Source organism: Anneissia japonica, unplaced genomic scaffold (genome assembly GCF_011630105.1).
Source record: "Anneissia japonica isolate Jap-2015-1 unplaced genomic scaffold, ASM1163010v1 scaffold199_len4679917_cov187, whole genome shotgun sequence".
NCBI classification, from domain to species: domain Eukaryota; kingdom Metazoa; phylum Echinodermata; class Crinoidea; order Comatulida; family Comatulidae; genus Anneissia; species Anneissia japonica.
This window is the reverse complement of record NW_022686322.1, coordinates 3,945,891-3,971,068: the sequence shown is the minus strand read 5'-3', so window position 1 is coordinate 3,971,068 and position 25,178 is coordinate 3,945,891. Positions and strand designations below refer to the sequence as shown.

The following is a 25,178-nucleotide window of genomic DNA, read 5'->3' as shown; positions in this document are numbered from 1 at the left end:
GAAACGGAATAATTATAGTTATTTATTATATCATGGTATAATTTTTATCTGTTGTATTTCTCTAGTTGGAAGAATTGAAATTATCATATGATGATCAGATTTCATGTTTGAAGAAGGAGTTTGAGACGGAGAAAAAGAAGCAGGTAGCAACAGTAAAAGCAGTTCACGAGCGGGAACGTGATCGAGAGCTAGATGAATGGGAGACAGAACATGAAGTTGCTATGCAGCACTTGCGAGACCAACTTGACTCCTATCACCAAGTGATCTTCGATGAGGCTAAGCAGAAGATGGAGGCTGCCTTTGAGATAGAGAAAGAGGAAATTGAAAGCATTCATCAGGTATTACAAAGAAAATTATTTACTTTGGCAATTTATCTATTGTTATTGAACAATTGATTGATTGACTTTATTAGGCACTCGTACAAAATGCAGCAATACAATACAACACAATAAACAGAATTCTGAGGATATCACAAGAAAGTTGAAAATATTTCTATTGTGGTCCTCAATGATCTTGAGTGGTGACTTAAAACAGGAAGGAATAAATGAAGAAAAGTGAGACAAAGAGTAAACAATTATTATGAATAGTGATTGATGTTCATGCTTTGCTGATTCTTGTCCAGAACACTATTAAAATGGAATTAGAGAAGATATCTGCATCATTGGAAGGAAAACACCAGAACAAAGTAGATATGATGCAAGCCGAGAACGAGCGTGCCCAAGCAACAGCTATTGCCGAGGTCACACAGCAGCTCAAAGATGCCCATAAAGTGGCCATAGCAACGTTAGACAAGGAGTGGCAAGATAAATTGGATGCTCTAGAAATGGAACACGAGTCTGAATTACTGGACAATATTGGTAAGTTGAGATTTTTTTAAATATCAGCAATATAATCTGTTAATTTCCATCAATTTTTAGTTCATGTCTAGTACCGGTAATTTGCTAATTATAATGTGAGTTTTGAATAGCACGTCATGCCATCCAGGGGCTTCATGTTATTACCCTGGTGATTGGATCAACAACATTGCTTAATGATCAAATTCTGGCATAATTTGCTCATGAAGTGTATTATTAATAATGTCTGGCAATTTATTAACGGTTTGTATTGTACGTCTGAAAGCGCTCAGTATTATTAGGACCATGGTCATTGGAACAGAAACAATCATACACGATGTGTAACATCCTTCGCTCCCTAGAGACCAAACCTTGTCATGCATAAAATATATTAACTATGATATGATAGTATGAGAATGAATTATTACATTTATAGATAATAGTAAAATGCATCTTTAATATCATAAATAATGTTGCACAAACATTTTTCTATTTATATGCTCGGGTGTAAAATGAGAAATTGTATTTTGATTAAAAATGTTGAAATGAGAGAAATTCTCAACCTTAAGAATGGAAAACTTTCTCTAAGAAAAAAGTAAACATGTGACTTTTATAATAAGATAAACATATATAAAAATGTCACTACAACTACAGTTGTCTATTCAGCTACTCATAATACTTTTTGGGGTCTGCACCCCACGCCCTACTTTAGGACATACATTTGCTGTATATTTTTCAAAGCTGCAGAACAGATTGCTGTTCTGAATATTCAGTTTGCTGTAAACCACATCTGCTTGACATTTGGATTGACTCAATGACCATTATTTTTCTCAAAAAAGATTTTATGGTACTATATAAATTACATAATTATAAAGTAGATTGGTGAGACTAAAGGCATTTATTTTTAACTGAAATTTTTGATCCAACATACAATATAGTAAGTCTACATTTGTCACTCGTGTATTCATAAATATGTGTGATATTAAGAAAAATTTGGTCTGTTATGGTTAATTATTTCTCTAAATTATATACTAATTTAATTGACAATTACATATTAATGCAATGAGATTGTTTGTTTATTTAAATTTGGTTTTGTTTTAAAGGTTATACGATATATTGTTGTGAATAGTTAAATGAAATTTACAGAGCCATCAGCTTAATCCTGAATACAGTACTTCCCTTACAGTTTCAAAATCTAATTCATTCGTTACAAATTGGTAGCCATTAATGGATCAAAGATCAGTAAACCTCAAATGCTCCTTTAGAAAAAAAAAATATGGTAGTACATGTACCAAAGGAAGTGTAATACAGTTAAAGTGTACTGTTGCTATCAGTTTTATTATCTGTTTAATGTTGTCAAGGAATTTTCAGAAAGACAATCTAATTATGCATTCAGTGTTTTCAAGCACAAGTGATTTATATTCATTGTTAAATATAAAAATAGTGTTTATTACAAGTTGAGCAGTAAGTAAATACACCAGGTATGTACAGTAGATAGACATGGGAAGGTCAGATTTATCTATGAAATGCAATTTTATCTCTCTGAGATCTGTATATAGTAGATTATTAACTAATAAATTCTTAACAGTTTTGCATCGTCTCCCAATGACAACAGATAACTATACCTTCGATCGTGCATTTCAAAAATGTCAGATTACAAAAGTACCTCACATCACAAAATTATTGATTAAAATTTTACTTGACAGCACAAAGCTGGATTGTGTTTTATGTTACATTTAGCTTTAAAATACTGCTGATAAATAGAGACTACACTGCAAATTCAAAGTTTGTTTAAATAAGAGAATATATCATATTAAGTATTGAAATATCAAAAAATCTTCAAATACAATTTTAAATATCAAAATTGAAGTCAAAAAGAAAGGTATCTCAACATAGTGGAAATTGCACAATATATTAACGAGAAACATCAACGTGATGAAGATATCAACCTAAGTATGGATAGGACATTACAAACATGGTTTTGATGTCGTATTGGGATAGTTTTCCCTGAGCATGTCAAATTTATGCGAACTTGGGGGTGTGGAGGGTGGGAAAGTACTACCCAAAATGCGAACAGTGTAATTTTACCCTCGCAGCTTGAAATTGCTAATGTAGACGGGCTGTTTGCTGCTTAATCAATTCTACATCCTGAGGTGTGGATGATTGGACTACCTCCTCCACAGCGTGTCAGGAGGTAGGTCCCAATCATCCAACACATTGACAAGTAAAACAGTCCATGTTGTGTTTGTTATCTATTTTAATACCTTCATGCAACCATCCACATAGCATTTTGTTGTTTTGTCACAAGTTGCCAATATTTACAATCACCATGGTTAAGAGTCAATTTTTTTATATATTTTTTGTTTAATTTCCAATTAAGGTATTTAAAATAGTATTATTTGTTCTCAGTACAACTAAAGCGACAGTGACGTGGGAATTCAAATGAATGATTAAATAAATATACTGGAAATTAAGATGTTTATGAAAAATATAAATAATTATTTCAATATGAAGGCCTTTGTATTCTACACATAAAAATAGTAGAATTAGTAGCTAGGTCGTATTACTTTTAAGGAGGTAAAGTTTTTTATTATTGTTGTGACTCTTACTATCTTTGACTTTTAAAATACTACATATTTTACCTATTGTATAATGGATCCTTCCAATAGTTGACATACGATTGAGTTGGTGTACAGTATGTGTAGTATAACCAGTCTGTGTCCACTGGAATTAGCATAACAACAGACTGATTTCTCCACACACAATACTAACACACTCCATACACACACATACTGATAGGTGGCCTTGCTGTTGGATGATCCAATTTAACCCATGCTTAAAGGCATTTTATATGCTTACAGGCTACGTCTACTAAGGGTTCAATATAATCTGTTTTTAAGGATTACTCATACGTGTGATTTATATTCTAAATGAAAGATCTATAAAATGTAAGTATGCTGATGATTTCATTGTTACCTACTACTACAGTACATCCTAGTACTACCTGTATTTTCTTAATACATACAGTACCCATGTGTATATAAAACCATGAAGTTAATATTCTTACATGAAATTCTAGTCAATCACTTTTATTTGGAGTCATAAGGTAAATAACTTGTTATATGTAAGCCTGGCGTTAGAGTAGACATTAAATTTAATGGATCACATAACTGACAGTTATGTTATTCAAGGTGTTAAATGTAAGTGGCAGGCCTAACTGTAGTTGTTTGCTTATCCTTTTGTATAGGGCTCTAATCATAACACTAATTATAACACTGATTATTGGTAAATCACAGAGCCTACACAATCTGTTGGTATATCAACTTCTTTCTCACTGATACTATAGTAGGCCTACTGTATATCATAGTTTATTTAAAGGTCATATGGTATAAGATAGTATGATCAAGGTGATGATCATCTAATAATGATTTTTTTTTTATCATTGCAATTATCATTATCTGCTAGATAGTGTCTGTATTGATGTCATGGTTTTGTTATTGATTTAAGAATGCAGCGAGGTCAGCGTAAGACGCATGGTTGAACCACACAAACGACATCATGTTTTTTATGTATAATATTCACATCAAAAATTTTATGTACATAAGATTAATCATTATTTCAATTCAGTATGTACACTACTACTGTAAATTCAGAGCAAAGTTGTTAACAACAGTAATTGAATGAAAAATGAAACTTCATATACATTAAATTTGTTGTTAAAATTTTTTTATATGATTAACATTGTTCAGTGTAATTTACTAACACTGACATTCTTAGTTTTCTATTCATTTAAAATATATAAAATGTGTTTTCAACTTGACTAGGTGATAAAGTATCCCTCAAAGATACTAGAAACACAAGATAGAGTTCTCCACACAAAAAAAGTGTTCCACCGAAATGCATGGTGGGAATACAAACAATGGGACGCCCCTTACGGCTGGATCTAAAAAAACTTCAACCAAACTTTCGTTACCAAATCTTCGCATATTTTATTGTCAATTCTCAATTAAAAAATTGTACACAATTGTACAATTAGTACAATTGTACCCAGACAGTGACAACGGTGAATACATAATTTCTTGGCAGAGGTAGAAATCGTTGCTATTATCCAAATAAAACACACAATTAAGCCTATAGATCAGTATAGAAAACAACAATGTAGCGCAAAATTGTATGGCCGGACGCACTCTAGTTTTCCTCCATTAGCGGAAAAAGAAGGGCGCCCTGTACGTCAGGCACGAAGTATAGAAAACTTGTATGGTTAAAAAGAAGGGGGCCGTCTACGTCGGGCACGATTTCCGCCTCATTTTTACTGTGCAATATCTTGTGTTTCTAGTATCTTTGCTATCCATGTTTAATTGCTCTGCTGACTGACATAAGCCACACAACCTTTGCTCCTTGCGCATCACTGTTTTTGGTCTTCAAATGAATAAAAATCACACAAGGAGATACAGTTTGGTGAATTGAACCGATTAAAATACAACAAAATATAATAACAAAATTAGATAGCTAAAATGTATAAAATAGTATCAATGATGATATCAATAAAACTTTGCCCAAGCTCATTGTTCTCATTTTTTAGCCAATTTCAGGCTGAAAATGTTATTTTGTTCTTATTTTACACCATACCATACAACCAGTGACCCTCTTCTTGGCAGAAAGATATACGACTATATAAGAACAGATTGTTTGAAGGGGAAATTATAAATTTTAGTACATGCTTAGCCGAGTATTTTTGTCAGTCCCAGGATGGAACTTCAGATATATTGCATCTGATGACAATAATGGAGTCGATATTATATATCATTTATAAAATATAACTTTTTTTATAAAAAGTGTTAGATTTTTTTTAATTTGTAAGAAGAATCAGTGGTACTCTTTACACGTTTCACAAATTTAAATTAAATATGTTTAATGATTTTTAGATAATTAATAAAAGATTGTAAAATATGTCAACTTTTATCTGGTGTTATGAATGTAGGTCTATTTTAAAAATTTGTTCAGAAGTGTTGAATATTCAAGATTGGTTTAAAAACAATCTATTTTTACACTTGGATTGAGAGCTAGATACAGATTAGATAATTCCTGAAATCTTTATCGTCCTGATAAAAGTAACTGCACAAGTATGAAAATGTCAAGGACTAGAAAATTGAGTGTCAACCAAGTTTGTCAGTATTGAACAGTAAAGAATTTATAAGAATGTCAACATATTGTCAGTTTATTGTAGTGTGATAGAAGGAACATAGTAGAATGATTGACACACACTTCTATAAGGCTGAAATTGCTTAAAAATTATGAACAAAATAAGAACAAATGGAGGCTGAGGTAAAATGTCAAATGTGTTTTTTATTATTTTTCCAATAGAAAAACGAACAAATCTTTTCTGTAGGCCCTACCTTACTTGCAGTAGGTGTGATTACTTTATGTATTACCCTACAGTATTATACCGCTGTAAAATAATCATTTTCTATGTTTGAAAAGTGTGTAAAAATAATAATAAAATAAGAACATTTTTAGCCTAAAATCGGCAGAAAAATTAGAGTACTGAGCCTGAATAAAATGTTATTGGTTCTTATTATAAACAAAAAAATACCAATAGTACCAATAACCAGCCTTTGAACTTTTTTAAAGAACTTTTATAATATTTATTGTATTGCACTATCTTTTGATTACAAATTTCTAAATTCCTAATTTCTAAAAAGCAAATATAAAATTATTGGATTCATGTGTGTTTACATTTAAATTATAGTTCTGAGAATTATTATCACAGTTGAACTCTTAGTAATTTTCCCTGGGGTTTGCATGGACAAATAAAATAATCCACTACTTAGTAATGTGATATATACTAATTACTAGTTAAGCTTACATCTTTGCCCACCTTAATGAAGTGATTTGTAGCGTTACTCAGTCTAGCTAGCCTAGTGGTCTGTGATCAACAAGTTCATTGAACAAGATACCGTGTAGCACCTTACAGTACTGTAATACTGTGTAATGCTTAGATTGTCATTTGTGTGTGGGCAAGTGTGTTTACTATTAATAATCAAAAGTGGGTGTGATCCTTTATTATGAAGAGTGTGTCATAGCTAGAAGATGGAATCCTATATAATTAAATGTTTTGACATCACAGAAAGTCATATGGTACTGTATGCAGCTTAATATGGTTTCTGTTCAACCATACCTTTGTTTTTTGGGTTTTTTCCCTTTTTTTTAAGCTTTTCTATTTTCCTTTCGTTTGTACTTTTGTATTAAAGTAGTTCTTGTTAAGTTATTCATTTGAGTTAAGTTGTCATGATACACATGTAAAATGTATATATATATATATATACAGCCTCGTGGAAGAACGCTGCCTTGGTGAACAAACTTTCATTGTAAAAGAAATATTTTGTTAATGTGTTTTAATTTATTGACTGTATTGTGTGTTATTAATCTCTAAATTATACAGTATTTAGTTTCAATGTTTCCTTGAAGTGGATGAGGAGATGTTTCATATTCTGTTTTTGTTTGAATTGGTAAAAAATTGTTTATAGTTAAGTTATTATTTTATTGTTATAAATTCTGTGTTTATGGTAATTGCATGAACCAGTGAATATAGTAACAGATAGATCTGGAATTGTTTTCTTTGAAATTTAAATAGTGTCATGCTGGTAGTAGGTACTGTTAAATTGATGTAATCAGTAAGGCTATACCATGTTAAAGAACAACTGTTGTAATTGTTTTAGGAACACCAGTTATATAAACTTTCTGAGTGACATACAGTATGTGGTCGAGCTCAGAAGTACCTGTTGTGGTGCTAATAATGCCACTTGCTGCCAGTGTGTACCCAGTCCTGGTTATTGTGGATTTAAGTTTATTTAAATTATCTGTGCAACAGGTTACTAATATTCCACTCAAATTGACTTGAATTACTGTAGTGTCATACAAACAATACTACTACTTCCTTACATACTGTATGGTTCACCACAGTCAACTCCTCCAATTTTTAGTTATATATACAGTAATAGTGATATTAAATGTATCCTACTGTATACGATTGTTTCAGGTAATAAAATAGATCACCTACCAAATTTATTTAAAAAAATAAATAAAATAGTATGATTCCATCTCAACAATAGTAAAGCATTTATTAATATCCAGTAGTTTAATTTAATTGTTTATTTCTATTGTTATTATTATATCTAATTTGCATATTTTATGAATATTCAACATTTGCATTTAATTCATTGTAAAAAATGTTTCTGATTGCACTGGTAGCATTCATTAAGGCACTCAATGACTCATCTAATTTTTAACCTTGCAAGAATTATCACCATGGCAATTATTGTAAATAATAAAATGCGTTCAGAGAGCATCTGATGATTTGATCAGTGGACACCAACCGTATGCATTCTGTAGTGCTCTATTGTGCTACTATAATGTCATATTACAATTTGTATTAAATTTTATTTATGTAAAACTGTTTGAACAGATCTCATATATCTGGTTGCTATACAATTTGCTGTCCTTATCCATAGCAACACATTGTAATTATAATGCAATTCTTGTGGAACAATTTTAATATTTTAATTTTTAATGTTTACAATAATTGTTATCTGACGCTGACGTTCATTGAACTGTAGAATTTACGTTCTAAAGTAAAGGATGTTCTTATAACTTAATAGTGGAATATTTTGCTTGAAAATTACAGAATTTTATAGAATAATCAATTCAATATATTCTAATGTAAATTATGTATATATTCGTTCCTTGTTGAAAATTTAAGCGCCTACCGTACAATGCTATTGTGAGTACAGCATGAGACAGTCCCCTACAGTACCGTAGTGCTTATCTTTGTGCTGTAATTAGAATGACAACAACAAATATAAAGAATAATACAGTATCTCCCATCATCATGTAGTGCATTCTGGTACAGGTACCTGTACAGTAGGTATTATGCAAATGAGTTGCATTTTATATATTTTATAAATGAGACCCTGAAATTCAATTTAATTAACATAGGTAGGAAGCTATAGAGGATTCAGTTCAGTTGATTTGATATCAGCACTTAATATGTTCATGCAATTGCCCTTTAATCACGTTGAAATTGTTCTACCCAAGGCTGAAGTACTGAGGTTGAATATCAATATGTAATTATGTAATTATTAGTATTATTGTATTACTGTAGCTATGGGCACAAGTTTCATACTGTATGTCTTGATGGATTAGGTAATGGGTGGTAGGAAGGAGATACTATAAGGGTAGCCCCAGCTGTTAAATAAGAAAATACAAATTATAAAGGACTTTTGTTTTCCAATTTTCCTTGGACCTTGGAAAATGAAGAAAAACCTCTCTTTTGCTAACTAATTCCCTTTAAAAATAATATTACCTCATGATGTTTAATACTTACTGTATAACATTGATATGTTCATAACTATATGGTATAGTAGTGTATGTCCTGACAATACAGTTACCCAGCATTTTAACTTGTTTTAAAGGAGATGTAATGCAAGATACAGTACATTGCACTGTCAGTGTCAAATAATACATTGATCCGCTACCACGATCAATATTGTGTATAATACTGTGGCTCTATAAAATAACATCATGTTGCCTATGAATGGTTTCATACCTTGATCAATATTAGCTAATAATATACAACATTGCTCTGCTAAGTTCTTTCATTATTTATTTATTTATTTATTTATTTCAACAATCTTTAATGAGGGTGGTCCATCCAGCCGAAGCTGATCATTAGGGACCCTCAATACACATAGTAAGACAAAACAAAAGAGCGTATTAAACTAATTAAATTACAGAAAATAAATAACAACCTCTCAATACAAAATTTACAAAAAGAATTAATTCAAAATTAAATAAAAAACTTAATATAAAAATTAAAATAAAATTACAATTAAAGATGAAAATGAAAGAGCAATATTAAAAAATAATAGGCAAAGGGACATTAAAACAACAAAGGGAATAAAGTAGCCTAAATAAAATAATCAAATAAATTAAAAATAGATAATAGGCCAATGTATATGAGAACTATAAATCAAATCACTCTTAATTTAAAGAAAATAAATCAATTTAAATTAATAAATAAAGCAGAAAATAAATAATAAGGTACTCTAGGTACTTGCAACCTCCTCTAAGAATACAAACTCAGGCTTGCTTTAATTAAATACCTTAAAAGGAATTTGTTGGTTGTAATATTTCCAATGTCAATATTTATTATTTTTACACTTTTTATTATTTTTACACTATGTCAAATATTAAAACAGTATATTTTGCATGCATACAGTATCTATAAATTTCAAAGCTGATATAATTTATTATTGTTTTTCTAAATTTAAGTTTATTTGATTTTATATTCACATTTGATTCTCATATCCAGAAACCAATGACCTACCACTTTGAGGATGGAATCGACTCTCAATTAATGCTGCCCTACAATATATATACACCAAATTCTCAAATGAGGTTTAGAAGTGAAGTTATTTTTTATTTAATACCCTTAGATTTGATGTCTTGTCTTGAAAGTTTTGCCAAAAACATCCAGATGAAGGAGAAAAAAAATTCTTTGGTAAATGTAAACAGGGTAGTAATGGGATGTTTGCCTGTAAATGGTTTAAATTTATGTAATTAGGAAGAAATATACATATCTTATTTTTGCAGATTTCAAGGCAGCAATGGGTGTAATATATATTTTTAAAAATTTTTATTTTTTTCTGAAATTTCCTTTTTTTTTTGTAGTGGCTGATTGGCCAAAAATAAAATTTCATTGTTATTTGACATTATCATTATTGTCTGGCGGTATGTTCGATAAATAAGGTATAATATGTTGCAGTAAGCAGTGAAATCCCATCAGCATTCCAACCGTTGAGATCCTGTAAAAAAAAACAAATTTTATGTTTATAATTAACGGAGTACTAGGAAGATGTTAAGTTCCATGTTTTTGCCTGATGTCAGGTACTATAGCACAAGGCATATTGGAGTCAATATGAAGTCTAATGTACTGTAGTGGTAATGTTTCAAAGCCAGATCTAGTGGTATTCAATGCCAGACTCAACAACAACCATTACAAACACACAGAGCCAGACCCAGGGGTCACCGTGTTGTCAATAAGCCATACCCAGTGACAACCACATTGTGGCGAAGCTAGACCCAGGAATGTTCCAAGTCGCAAAGCCAGATCGAGGGACAGTCAAAATCATATACAACGCCATTATTACTAGCAAGCTGTCATCTCTCTGATGATTTAATTCACCGACATGCTAATTTTGAGTGAATAATCAATACATTCACTTGTCATACTTGACTGTACTATCTTGGTGATGAAAGGTAAAAATTAAAAATACACATGAAAATATGCCTATAATGAAATTATATGTTTATTGAAAAAACATACTCTGTGCAATGGTATTAATTTTTTAATTTATTATCATTTATAATCTACAGAGTTAATAATTAGTATGAGAGTTTACTTCCTTTACAGTTACTTATTAATTAAGCTGTTTTTTTTTTTTTTTTTTTTTTTTTTTTTTTTTTTTTTTTTTTTTTTTTTGCAAATTCATTGTTAACGTTAGCTTCCGCTTGCATATATGGTGAAAAGGTTGGATACTGTGCTGTAGCATTTTTGCATAGTATTGACCACTAGGCACATCAGTAGATAAGATAAGATTTCAATTAAAGCCTCATTGGACGAATATTTGTGCTATACTCATACTGCATACTACTATGCATATTAACACATACATGTACTGTAACTAGAATTTTTGTAATGATTTATGTGTTAATTATAATGTATCCATTTGGAGTTTTTGTTGTTCAAGTAAAGATAACCAATTATAAGCATAATTCAAATCCTAAGCATACTGTTTTCTAGAAAAAGGCAAACATACAGTACTGTAGATGACCTTAATGTTACCACGACCCATATAGATATTGTATTGTAATTTGTATAGGCAAAATGCCCACTCACTATAAGCACTAGCTTGTTTTGTTCTATGTGGTCTGGATTCAGGTTACACTGAATACTGTAGTAGCATATTGTTCCAACCATATTGTTCAACCGCGTTCAATATGCACTGATTTGTGATAGATCGATTGCAATCAATATGCGACCAGCCATCCATTGAGATTACTCATGCACAACAATTTTTATTGTTACAAGAAACTTTACCTGGTAAATTCAAACAGTGAAAGTAATCAGGTACAGTAGTCAGTGTTTGGTAGTACTGTATATAGTATACGTGTATTTTTTTTCTAAATCTGAGTCAGGTACCATAATTGTGTTTTTTCATTAATAACTATGTAAAATTCATGATTTGCTTTAACATTTGCTTCAACTTACTATATTGTCAGAATTAAATATTAAATATATTTTGGTCACTGTTTAGTATATACTGTAACAGCTGTCACAGTGCACAATTTTCATTGAGTAAAAAGAATGTGACATGGAAGAGTTTTTTGTTAATTAGTTGATGAGAGCATATTAATTAGCTATGGGAAGTTGATTTAGCTTATTTTCATGCTTTCATTAATTACTTTTTTCACCATAACAGTTCGATATAAATCTTATCTATAAATTGGATTCTCCAAAACTAAAACATGTTCTAAGTTTTATCGCCAGTTTGAGACCCCTCTAATTCCGAGATACCTCTAATTCGAGACCACTTTTTCAAAGAACCAAATAACAACCTTTAATCTCTTAACACAAAGCTAACCTTCTATTTGGAGACTGAACCCCGAGACCACCCCAAGTTTTCAGGTCCCATAGGTGGTCTCGAATTGGAGGGCAAACTCTACTTCATTAGTAATGGTGTAAAGTCCTGTATCTTTTTCACTTCAATCTGAAAAATTCTGCAATTATTGCACCTATGATCAATATTTATATTTCATAGAAAACCTCATTGGTTTATTTAATATTTACTTGTATTTATTAGGGCACATAGAAAAAATTATTAGATAATCACTTAAAAAAATAAATAAATGATGAGGAAGAGCTGTTTTTTTTTTTTTTTTAATCGGAAAAATAGATTATTTCGCTTTTGTTTTTATTGATGAGGGAAGGACTTTATATTTTGGCTAGTATTAGTAAATATTGTATTAAAACTGGTTTAATTTTATAGTTTTTTTAAAGAAAATGTATTTGAAGTCTCAAAATTGCATTGTTATTCTCATGCTGTTGAAATAATTGATGCGGCAAAAAATTTTTTAATTCCCGCATCAATATTTCCCTAACTTTTGACGCAGGCAGGAGTGATAATATAATAATTTTTTCTATTTCCCCTTAACCAAATTTATTTTTAAAAAAACTAAAAAAACAAAACATCATGCAAATGCTTAAAATTGTATGTGTTCATAAAAGATTATACAAAAATACTATGGTTAACACCATTGGTTTTATACTTAACTATGTGTCCCTTTTTTCTATTTTGTATTTTTTCATATTCTTATTTGATGTCAATTTTACATATAATGCCTAAAGAGATGAAATGAAAGTAGAGTAGATCTGAATGTTTACAACTTCAAAAACAAGGGGAAATGAGTGGTTACTCAGCAGACAGCAACCATAGTTAAATGTGTAGACCATGACAAGCCAAAGAATATCAGCAAATATCAGGACATCCACAACATGCAGGCAGATGTATATGAATATATTATGTACTGTATATGCTATAACTTTTTGTTTTTTAAAAAGTGTAAAAATGTGTACAGTAAATCATTCTCTAGATATTCAATTGTCATACTGTTGCACTTATGATGACACTTCTATTAAGTTTTTTAGGGCAAGTATAGTGTGCAGAAGCCTCTCTGAGTTGAGCCACAATTAATAATTTGAATTATTAGTTTTTGTTATGTTACAGTAATAAACTGTACTTATAATAAATAATGTCTTTTATCAATCTTATCAGAAATGTTTATCTGAATTGAAAAAATTTAATCCTTTTTTAATTGGGAACTAAAATTTACCAAATTATGGCTAAAAATGTTACATGAGTTGAATGAGAATGTATTGTACAGTAGTTATATTTTAGACACAGAAAGACTAGTTGATGGGCAAAGTGAGCAATAGAATTAATAAATGGTACTGGAATTTAAAGGTTTAGTAAATGTGAATGATGTTTACAGTTGGTAGCATTCGACCCTTGAACCTGTACCTTTACTACATCCACATGAACATAGTCTACATTTCAATACAGAATTTTTGAATACAGAATTTTTGATAGGGTCAATAATTTAGCATCTGCTAATAAGCACAATATTTTTGTGATTTCACAGGTAAAGTGGAAGCCTCTTCAGGCCACCTTGTTGACTTGCTTCAACGTCGTCTCAGCAATGAACACAAACAGAACATTGAGGTTTGTCTATATTTGTACATCTATCTCATTGACCATCTACTTGAACTTCATTTAAATGATGACCTACATATACAGCATATGTGATCTTGTTATTTTAATAGGCAACAATAATATTCACCAGAAAATTTCAATGAAACATTATTATGTAAAAATAATTATATTAACATACTTTGTTATTCAAATTCAAGTTCAAATTACTTACTGTCATAACATATAATATGCTGGCATGTTTTTTTTTTCATTATAAACTGTCTCTTATACACATCTAGATGTGTATAAGAGACAGTAATAATAGTGTGTAATGTAGCGGTACCAGTTTTATTGGAAATGCTCATGATGCAAACAGGTGAAAAATGAAATTAATCCTGATCCAAATTTTAGAGAAAAATAGGGTGAAAAATCAACCGTGGTGAAGGAGGCTTCAGGAGTTCTTTTGCTTGCTTCGTTGTAGCAAGTCATTAATTGCCACAAGGATGGAATATGATACTGTATATAATGCTCTATTTTGAACTTAATCAATTCACACAAGACAAAATGTTACACAGGATGTTTGCTATAAAGGTAGAACTTACCACTAACTATTCCCTGATCTTACCAAAATCACTGTTATCTTCACAATTCATACCTTGCTAAAATTTGGTATGATAACATGCAGTGAAGATACAGTATGTGCAAACAACTGGGAAAGATAAACTGCACCCTTTGAGCATGCACACAGATCCTTCCATAATATATCGTCTGTGCCTCTGCTATTGACATGGATATTAGTTACTGTACATGGGAAGCATATTATACAGATGTGCTTTCACACTGATGCTACAGTAGTAGCAGGAGATGTTTGCTAATGTTCTCTTGCATGTGTCCTGTGTAACATTCTGTCTTGTGTTAATCAGGTAGTAGTCTCATGGAGTTGTTTCTGATTGTGAAAATTCTTAAATGTGGAAGATTTACACCCACTACTCAGGGATTACAGAAGGCATTCACACTAACAGGCTATCTCTGATGATGATGATGATGATGATGATGATGATGATGATGATGATGATGATGATGATGATGATGATGATGATGATGATGATCAGGGTCCTGTGTCCACTACCACTATCAATTCTTCATCATTTTATCACACAGTAATTATACCAGTCATTGATAGTCTCTTCATTATTGGTATATTTTTTATTGATTAAATAATAACAATAGCCTTTAGAAAAAGATTGTTAATGTATTATAACTATTCTGAACTTCAGACTTTGGCACAGGAGTGGGATGAAAAGTATATCAATCAACTAGAGAAGTTACGTCAGGAAACAGAAGAGAAGTACAGGAGAACACTACAAGAGACTGAAGTTGATTTCACAGAACAACTTCAAGCAAAGGAAGATCAATATCAATGTGACATCAGTTTGCTTATAAAGGAACGAGAGCTTCTGGTGGAACAAGCAGAAGGTAAACCAAAAGAAAAGATAGGGAAAAAACATTTGATTAGGGTTTTGATCATGTATTACAAGTAATTGCCATCCCAGCAGTGTAGTATAATCTTCAAATGTACTCTCAGAAGATTGTTTTCTTCAATTTAAACATATGTTCTTTGTGTTTTAGCTGGAAGAAGGAATCTTCAAGCAGTTCACCAGGAACAGATGGAAGATTTAAAGTCCATGTTGCAAACCGAGTATGAAAAGTCGGAATCACTTCAAGCCAAAGCAAAGATGGAAGACAAAGCAAAACTTGAGGACAACAATCAAATGAAAGAGGCCCATGATGTAGCTGTCCAAGAAAAAGAAAACATTCTGAGAAAGTTGCATGAACTAAAGGAAGAGCTGGAGAAGCAAAGAGTTATTGCAAAAGATGACCTCAATGAACTTCAGAACAAGATGACAAAAATACATCAGAAAGAACTGATGGATGTGAAGGAAAAATATCAGAAGCAATTTGAAGAGAACAAATCTGCATGGCTAAAAGAAAACGAACAAAGGAAAGGCACTTGGAATGAACCAGCAGAAAACTATAGAATTCCTGCCCAGAAGCGTAACTACACGTCCATGATGACTCTTGTTCATCTCTCAGACAGTGAAGAAGATGAGGCTGCACCTCCAGCCCCACGGACTTCACCTCCAAAATTCACTCAAATTGAAGCTGAAATGAAGGAACAAGTGATGGAAAAGTTGCGGGAGGAGTTCAAGGAGAAAATGGATACCATGAAGGATGATATGGAAAAGGAACACCAGAAAGAACTGGTTCAGCAACAAATTCAGATGGACTTGAAATATGATGCGGATTTAAATAGTGCTAAGAATATGCTCAACTCCAAGAGAGACAAAATGAAACATGATCTTGAACAGGAGCGTGATGAAGCATTAGAAAACCTGCGCCATCAGCTTCAAGATAATCACCAAAAGCAATTGGTGAAACTACGTCTTGAGTCAGCAGCAGAGACAGCAAGACAAGTTGAAGAAGTAACTAAACAGGTTTGTTATCTTTGAAATAACTATAGAGTTTGTCTATAGAGTTTGTCTACCTTTTACAATCATTTGCATAAAATATTATAATCATCCAGATGGAGTTTTTTTATGGGAATTATTTTATCTTGTTAAATATTAGACTATCGTCTAGTTGATGAGTCTACTTGTGAATTATTTTTAATGGCAATAGGAGCAAACATATATTTTAATGAGTAATATATTGTTAAAATATATAATTAAATGCATTTTTTTAATGATAAATATAATCTTATAATTGCTTTAGGTTCAAGATGAAATGAAGAAAGAGAATGCATCAAATCTAAAGACAATTCTTGAAGAAAAAGACCATGAACACAAACTAGAAGTAGAACAACTCCGTGAAGACTTAGAACATGAATTCCAAACTGAACTCGGAGGCCAACAAACTGAGTTTGAACTTCAGAAGAAAGTCGAAGTTAGAAAAACAATCGCAGACTGTGAATCCAAACACTCTAAAGAACTAGATGAAGTCAAAAAACAATATGAAGAGAATCTAAATCAAATAAGAAATGAAGCAAAAGAGAGTATAATTGAAAACACAGCTGCCATGCTAACCGAATTAGCTATTGAGCATGCTCAGAAAATGGAGAGATTTGAGCAGCTTGTCAACAGCAAAGAAAAAGAGGATGAGGATTGGCAGAAGGTTGTTCAAGGTATGCAAGAAAGACATGATGTAGAAATTGCTACAATGAAGCAACAAATGGAAGAAATGTCAAATACTGAAGGTTTATTGGAAGAGATTGAAAAAATAAAAAAAGAAGTGAAGGAGAAAACAGCTGAGCTTAATGACTTCAGGATGAGTGTAGAGCAAGGAACTGCTCCTGAGATACAGGTGATGAAAGAAGCAATTGATGATCACTATGATAACAAACTGGAAGTACTTAAGACAACAATGGAAGAGGAACTCCTTGAGTTGACAAGAACAATGCAGGAGCAACAAGTGAAAGAATCGGAAGAGTTCCAGAATGTATTAGCTGTCAATCACCAACACATGATTGACAAATTTGTTGATGAGCAAAAGGTAGCCATCGAAGAAAAGAAGAAAGAACATGAAAATGAATTGGAAGAGCTTAAAGAACAAACTAAATATGAGACTAAAATTAGGATAGATGCTTTAGAGAAGGAGACAGAACAAAAGTATGTGGAAGAAAAAAGGGAGTTACAAGAAGAGTATGATGGAAAGATAAACAAAATAAAAGAGGAACATGCCAGCGAATTGGCATCCATTGAACAAGAGTTTGCTGAGAAATTAAAAGAAGAGAAAGAGAGGCTCGAACAAAAAATGGAACAACAATTAGCTAATGTTAAAGATATTGATGATGCTCTAGAGTTAATGAAGGCTAGACATGCTGAGGAATTAATTGAAACAGAGAACAGAGTCAAAGATGAATTGATTTTATCACACATGGAAAAGTTTCGTGCTGTAACAGACCAGTTAGAGGAGGAACATAAAAATGAATTAGAAACTGTACGGAAAGAAGTCAGGGAGGAAACTGAAAAAGATTTTATGAACAAATTCGAAGAAACTTTAGCTTTGCACCAAGAAGAGTTAAATACACAGCAGGAGACTTCTAAAAAGGAGCGGGAAGAGATGAGAAGAGAATATGAAGATAAACTTGTAGCTATGTCAATGGAATCAGATGAAAATATTGAACGCTTCAAACTTGATCTAGAGGAAGCTCATAGTCATGACCTTAAAGAACTCCAAGAAAAGCTAGCCAGTGAAAAAGTTGGTGATGTTGAAAGGCTTGAAAAGCAGCAGAGTGAAGAGATGGAAAACATAAAAGAGGAAAATAGATTGTTAGTTGAACGCTTAAAGAAGGATTATGATCAGAGAATGCTGGAACTGGCGGAGGAATTAAGGAATAGGCATGAGGAGGAGAAAGAAGATGCTCTTTCAAGACTGGAGGAAGAACATCAGAAGGAGAAAGGTAAATTTAAAAAAAAATAATGTCTTTTTACAATTTACATATTGTTTTCTGTCAAGATGCCATAATGTGGTTTCTAGGTGAGTTGTGTTATGAACCGTGGCAGTGTTTTTGATAAATTTAATGTCATGAATGGATATTTAATAGTAATACAACAAAATTTAGCCACTGGTGCTAGAACGTAAACCCCTGTTGAATACGATAGGCTTAGCTGAAGGGGAGAAGATGTATGTACACCCTCTACCCGACTTTGTTATATTATATAAAGTGATTGAGGTGTAAATACTATACAGATGCTTTTAAATTTTATATCAAGGATTAAAAGCCAACAATACATATATGGATATATAAGCATTCGGTTATAGTATTTAATATATTTATAAAGGCACTTTATGTACATAGAATCCTGTTTGAATTTAAAAACTTAAATGTCACAAACAATAGTATAACATTTCTGAAAACATTTTAGCAGTATGTACTGTACTACTGTTAACCATCTTATAATACCTTGAAGTCATTAGCCATGTACTATGAAAACAGTTGTCTTTTGTTAAACTGCAATATAAACATTAAACTCTTTTTTTATAGATGGCATATACAGTAGTTGTACTGCAAGTATATATAAACATTAAACTTAATTTAAAAAAAAATTTTTTTTAGGAGAATTGGATGTTCATGTTAAAGAAACAGAAGCAAAATGGCGGCTGGAACTTCAACAGAAAGTGAAAGAACTGAATGAAAATCATTCTCAGGACATCATTGTTATTGGTGAAGAAATTGAGAAAGTAAGTCTATTACTAAGACGGGCACACACTGTGTCTGGCGGTATGGCTGTCGACAAATCCAACAATGTGATACCATCTGCTGATAGTTGATGGCAGGCTGGGTGGACCGTCATTAAAAACGATCCATTCCGCATTTCTTGTCACCTTGTGTTAGCCAACAAATTGCGTCGGGCTAAAGACCATCGCTGCAGTGTGTGCGTGGCTTTTATATTCTGGATTCTTAGGCAAGGCACTTTACCTCCAGTTGTCTCTCTCCACCCAGGAGTACAAATGGGTACCTGATAGGTTAAAAAATGAAATGCGCTGATTACAGTTGTAACATTATGGATTTCTCCTCAGGGAGCTGAGTATGTGTTCCATATGTGCTTGCTCCAATGACCGGGGGTAATAATGTTAAGCACATAGATGTCTCTACGATATGTGCTCCATAAGTCGACCATTATTATTATTATTATTATTATTATTATTATTGGAATGAAAGTTAGCCCCTGAGAGAAAAGCAATCAGATAGCATGTGTTCTTTCATTGAAACAAGCACAATGTGAAATGATGTCATAACCTCAACACTTTTTTTCCAATAATAATAATAATAATCATTTTCATATGGACATAACAAATTTATGACTTTGCTAAATTTGCTTGGTGATTTCTATTGATGTGTAAAAAATAATTTATTGAAATCTGTAAGGGGAATGCATTCACCCGTAGCAGAAGATTCAGGAAACATCAACATTGTGTAAAATAATTTTATATAAATCAAAATTTAATTTATAAATCAATATAAAAAGGTATCAAAAATGTGAATAGAGTGGCAAATAATATTGATAATTCAAACCTTTTAAAAAGTTTTATTTATAATAATTTTATAGATGTAAATTTTTGTGTTTTATAGCAACATTAAACCCAGGCTCCAGAGCAAAAACATTTTTGATATGTTGAAGTACAAATGATTTTTCTAAGACTTTTAAAAAAACTTTTAAATGGTTAATGACATACTGATTTTTGAATATTTAAAAACTGGGAGAAAAGGTGGAAAAGGATGGTTATGACCCATTTCTCCTCCCCTTCCCCCACCCAAAAATAAAAAATCTGTATCTCATTAAACCGCTTCCAAGTTTTTTGTCTAATGTTTTTGTGTATTCAAAAAATCAGTTGTACAACATATCATAATTTTTTTCCCTACAAAGCCTGGCTTTAAGAACTGCAATCACAAAAACTGTTTAAATTGTCAAATCCGTATTTTAGTCACAACCTAGAGTGGGATCAGATGACAGGGATCCATGTTTGTCCTCACACTGATGCTGGCACTGTATTTAGTGACAGGCAGTATATATTTTTTTATATATAATTTAATGTTAATATCTATAAACCATAAGATGTGGATCTAGATAATTAGACCGTATTACAAATTAGTGATTTAAAAATTTGTGACAAATAAGAATGCCAACAACAAAACGTAAAACCTCAAATAGAAGCGTCCTGGGCTTCTTTTTTTTCAAGGACCTGGATGGGCTTCTTTTTGAGATGGGTCTTTTTTCAAGATGGGCTTCTTTTTTAGATTATTTTGCAAACTAAAGAGGGGCTTCTTTTCAAAATGAATGCTGTAAATTTTGCTACTATATGACATTTTTCAACTATGAAATTCTGTTTAATATTTTTTTAGATTTCAACCATGCTAGTATAATAAAATAATATTGATACTGACACCCTATCATATTGATCAAAGATAATGTCAGTTTGAATGTCAATTGTACTATCTCAAATAAAGCTCATCTATCTTGATTAGAATCCCATGGGCTTCATTTTGAGATGGGCTTTTTTCGAGAAATATTTTGCAAACTGAAGAGGGGGGGATCTTCTTTTTGAGGTTTTTATAGTACTAAAATACAAATAAACAAATTTGAAAATACAAAATACACAAATATATAATATAGGTCTCCCTCCAATTAAAGACCACTTGGGGACTGGGGTTTCCATGGTCTTTAGCAGCTTTAAAGATAAAAGACATTAATTTGGAGGTGGTCTGTAATTAGAGGGAGACCTGTAATTTAATATTATTGCTCACCTTTAGCCAGTAAATAATAAAAAATATATAAATCAATGAATGTATCATTTGGATTGCAGAGTTACAGACCCTATATAGGTACAGTGAATCTATTATTGATGTGTTTCTGGTAATACACAGAGAAAGTTAAAATGCTTTAGCATTTTTTTAAAGAAAATTTATTTGGGCCATACCGTAATCTTTTTATGAGATGGCCAAATGTTTCCTGTAGTGGTACTATATGTTTCCTTCTTTATTCTGGAATCCCTCAGTGCTGAAGCTTCAATAGTAATTACCAATTTCCTCATGTCTGGGTTGTACCATTATTTAAACAGGGAAAACATTTGTCCATAAAATTAATTTTAGTAAAAGTGGAATTTTCAACTATAGTATCAGTAATATTGTAGACTTGGTGTATTTGGGAATTATTTGATAAAAATACTGTATTTGTTAGAGAATGTTATAAGATTCTGGTTAATAAGAAACTTGGTGGTTGCGAATATTAACTGTCAAATCATAGTTTTTGATGGGAAGTTTCCTAATGGGATAATCCCTATATCTGTTGCATTGGACTTTCACCAAGTGCTTTTGACACAGAAACCAGCAATGCAAACCTTGTTGATTAATGGAACAATCCACATGAGCATTCGGCAAATTCAAGTAATTTTCTTATTTCACTACTTCAGCTTCGTGAGGAAAATAACACACTTCTGAAAAAAGCAAAACAATATGACACGCTGATCAACAGACGAGAACGTGAAAACGAAGAAAGTGACAATCTATTGGCCATGCTTAGAACTGACCTAAACAGGATCAATGGCGAGAGGTAAGGATGTTATGATCAGTCGTTCAGGGACATGTATTACTGAAGAGCCTAATGACATTTACACAAGGTTTTATGATTATGATTGAATGTCGCTTGACACACATACAAATACTAGGTAAACAAATTCGCTTTTTTGTATTTAGAAATGTATTTTTTATTTTCAATTGAGGAATATGATGTATAATATTTTATACATTAATATATTGCTTATCTTTTTGTAATCCACAGAGATAACATTCAGCAGGCCAATGACCATCTTCTGCGAGTCCTCAGCCAATCTATCCAGGTCACTATGGCAACAGAAGAGACAATTAATCGTCAACTTGCTAAACTACTGGCTTCCACTGAGGAGAAGATGCCAGGCAGTTTTAAGCAAGAAGAAGAGGAGGGAAGAGGTGCAGAAGGTAGAAGAGGTGCAGAAGGTAGATCAGCAGCAGAGGGAGAGGATTCAAGGCTAGGTGCTGTTGGAGGTACAGTAACATTTAGGTTTATATATTATCTTGTAACTAAACACAAAGTTGATAGTTTTTATATTGTGCATGAATATGCATAAACTGCAAGTTCAAGCTTACCACTTTGACTGCAAGTTCAAGCTTACCACTTTGAGGCAGAAACTGGAAATAATGAACCTGAAGGCCTAGTCAAGTCTAAGGTTTGGTTCATCATAATTTCATAATACTTATCTGAGTGTAAAATTTTCATTCCAAAACATCTGAAGTTTAAGGATTAGGATAGGGTGGCTTATACTCAAGTAACTATGGAATTACTTTGAATGGAAATACATATTTTTTACATCATGTTTGTGAGCCAGTCAGTATTTATTGTTACATACCTTCCGAAAATTCAAACATGCTGACTCAATTTTTGCAATTGGACCATATGTTACATGTTATTAAAATTCTAAAATGTTTTTTTTTTTTAAAGTAATCTGTACTTCTCAGCTATAACAACAAAAATATGATCATATGGTGGTGAAGGTTGAAAATAACTTCGAGTATGAAATTCATTGTGTAATGTCATTTGCTATAATATTTTTTACAGATATTTGTTAGTGATGTGCTGAAATGTATTACATATTTTTTTTATTTTAGGTGCACCGTTGTCTCCTACTGGAGGCCGCCACCATCTAGAATCTCCCGACGGCATGCAGGACACCAGCATAGGTTCAATCTACAGTGATGAAGGCCTAGAGCTTTCACAGCAGCTGGCTGAGAGCATCTTTGCTGGGCCAGACTTGGATGCTGAGGGTGAAGAGCTTGTATTGGGTGAGCTTATGCTATACATAATTTCCTGGTTAATGAAGTAATTGACTATAATGCACATTTATTGCAAAATTGATTAGATGATTATATTGCATTTAATTTTTTTTTTTTGACATATAGTATAATTGTATTATACCAATACACCTATTTCCTTACCCATACTTGCACAGATTGAGTCACATAGACGTTGACAGTATATACCAATTTTAATTGTCAGCGTTCTTGGTTTTTTCCAGGTGCTAATGGCCGTCTGCAGTCGGCTGTGGAGAAGCTGCTGGAAATGATGGCAGCGACCACCCAGCAGCTTCATCAGGCACGAAGCATGCAGACTGAACTGCTAGATGCAACTATGAGCAGCCAAGATGAACTGAGCCAGCTGAGAGATCGCCAACAGCAACTGCTGCAGCAGGTGAAAGAGGAAGTTGAAGAAAAGGAAAGAGTCAGCAGAGAGCTAGATAGCAAACAAGGTACAGTATGTTTAGTACTTCAGATAAAGATAAATACTATAAAGATTAAGTAGGTACAAAATGTTTGTTCATTGTCATTGGGCATGTACTTGCTATCAATCAGAATTTAATATATTAGCAATCAAGTGTTGCAGTAGTCCACTTTCTATAAATGACCTGCAAATGAGACTTATTTCGTTGTTCTCCCATCGAACTTAAAATTATTGAACAGGTTTGTTAGATGGATATACTGATGAGCTAAGCAAAGTACAGGCCAGTCAAAATCCACAATTACAGACATTGTTAATAAGGACAGCTGAACTTGAGAAAGAGCGGGACCAAATCAGAGAAGAGAAGAAAATACTTGAAGAGCAACAAAAGGCATTGGGGGAGGAAGATATGGGTAAGAAAAAAAAAGAATTTATAGTTATTGTTTTTTAACAATTGTTTCTTCCTTAAAAAAAGTATTGCTAGCAATACAAGAGTATTGTAAGTATCAATAGATTAATGTTACATTGGTCTGATTAAATTAAAATTCTAGTATAAGCACCAAAAATGTTTATTACTTCCTTCAGCATCCTTATATGCAAATTCTTCCTGCTCGCCATTGCAATAAGTTGATTGTTGTTACATTTTTTCTGGTATAATTGGCATACAAGATGAAATATATTTATCTATCCATGCTTGACTGAATTTCCAGGTCTTGGCGAGCATATTTATTTATTCAAATTATTATAACAAATTACTGTGACATAATTGATATTAACTATCGTTGATTGAATTCCTCTTAAAACAACCCTTTCAGGATTGATAGAAGAGAATTCCAGACTGCGGCAGGAAAAGCTGTGGCAGGAGCAGCAGGCCCAAAAGGACCGGATGTCCACGGAACAGCAGTTGCATTCAATGGAGTCTCAGCTTGTAGAACAGATAAACAAGACAGACAGCTTAGCAGAGGAGAAGAAAGCAATGAAAGAAGAGTTTGAAAAACAACTTGCTGCTTTACAAAAACAACAAAGATCAGATAAACAGTTCCTTGGGGTACGTTCAAATTTGTGTATTGTATCTAATATGTATGAGGCTCCTAATTATCAGCAATGCTGGAAGAGCTACCCTCTTAAATTAGTTTTAATATATTATTAAAATAAGCGCAATCATTTCAAACTTGTTGTGTTCAACAAAAGATAATTTAGAATGCATTAGTTTGATATTTCTGTGC

The 25,178-nt window shown here is 32.2% G+C and overlaps 1 protein-coding gene across 4 annotated transcripts in view; it reads left to right on the top strand.

Moving 5' to 3' along the window:
- LOC117116506 (A-kinase anchor protein 9-like) overlaps positions 1–25,178 on the top strand; it is a gene marked incomplete at its 5' end in the record, with an annotated part of 74,580 nt that overhangs the window by 19,337 nt on the left and 30,065 nt on the right. For 3 of the 4 annotated variants that reach the window (XM_033260579.1, XM_033260589.1, XM_033260571.1), the window contains 13 exon segments: positions 66–338; positions 623–857; positions 14,094–14,173; positions 15,421–15,619; positions 15,773–16,638; positions 16,916–18,602; positions 19,260–19,384; positions 22,115–22,254; positions 22,483–22,724; positions 23,346–23,519; positions 23,753–23,983; positions 24,195–24,365; positions 24,768–25,000. In XM_033260579.1, the coding sequence (XP_033116470.1) occupies positions 66–338; positions 623–857; positions 14,094–14,173; positions 15,421–15,619; positions 15,773–16,638; positions 16,916–18,602; positions 19,260–19,384; positions 22,115–22,254; positions 22,483–22,724; positions 23,346–23,519; positions 23,753–23,983; positions 24,195–24,365; positions 24,768–25,000 (4,656 nt within the window). 4 annotated transcript variants of the gene reach the window in all.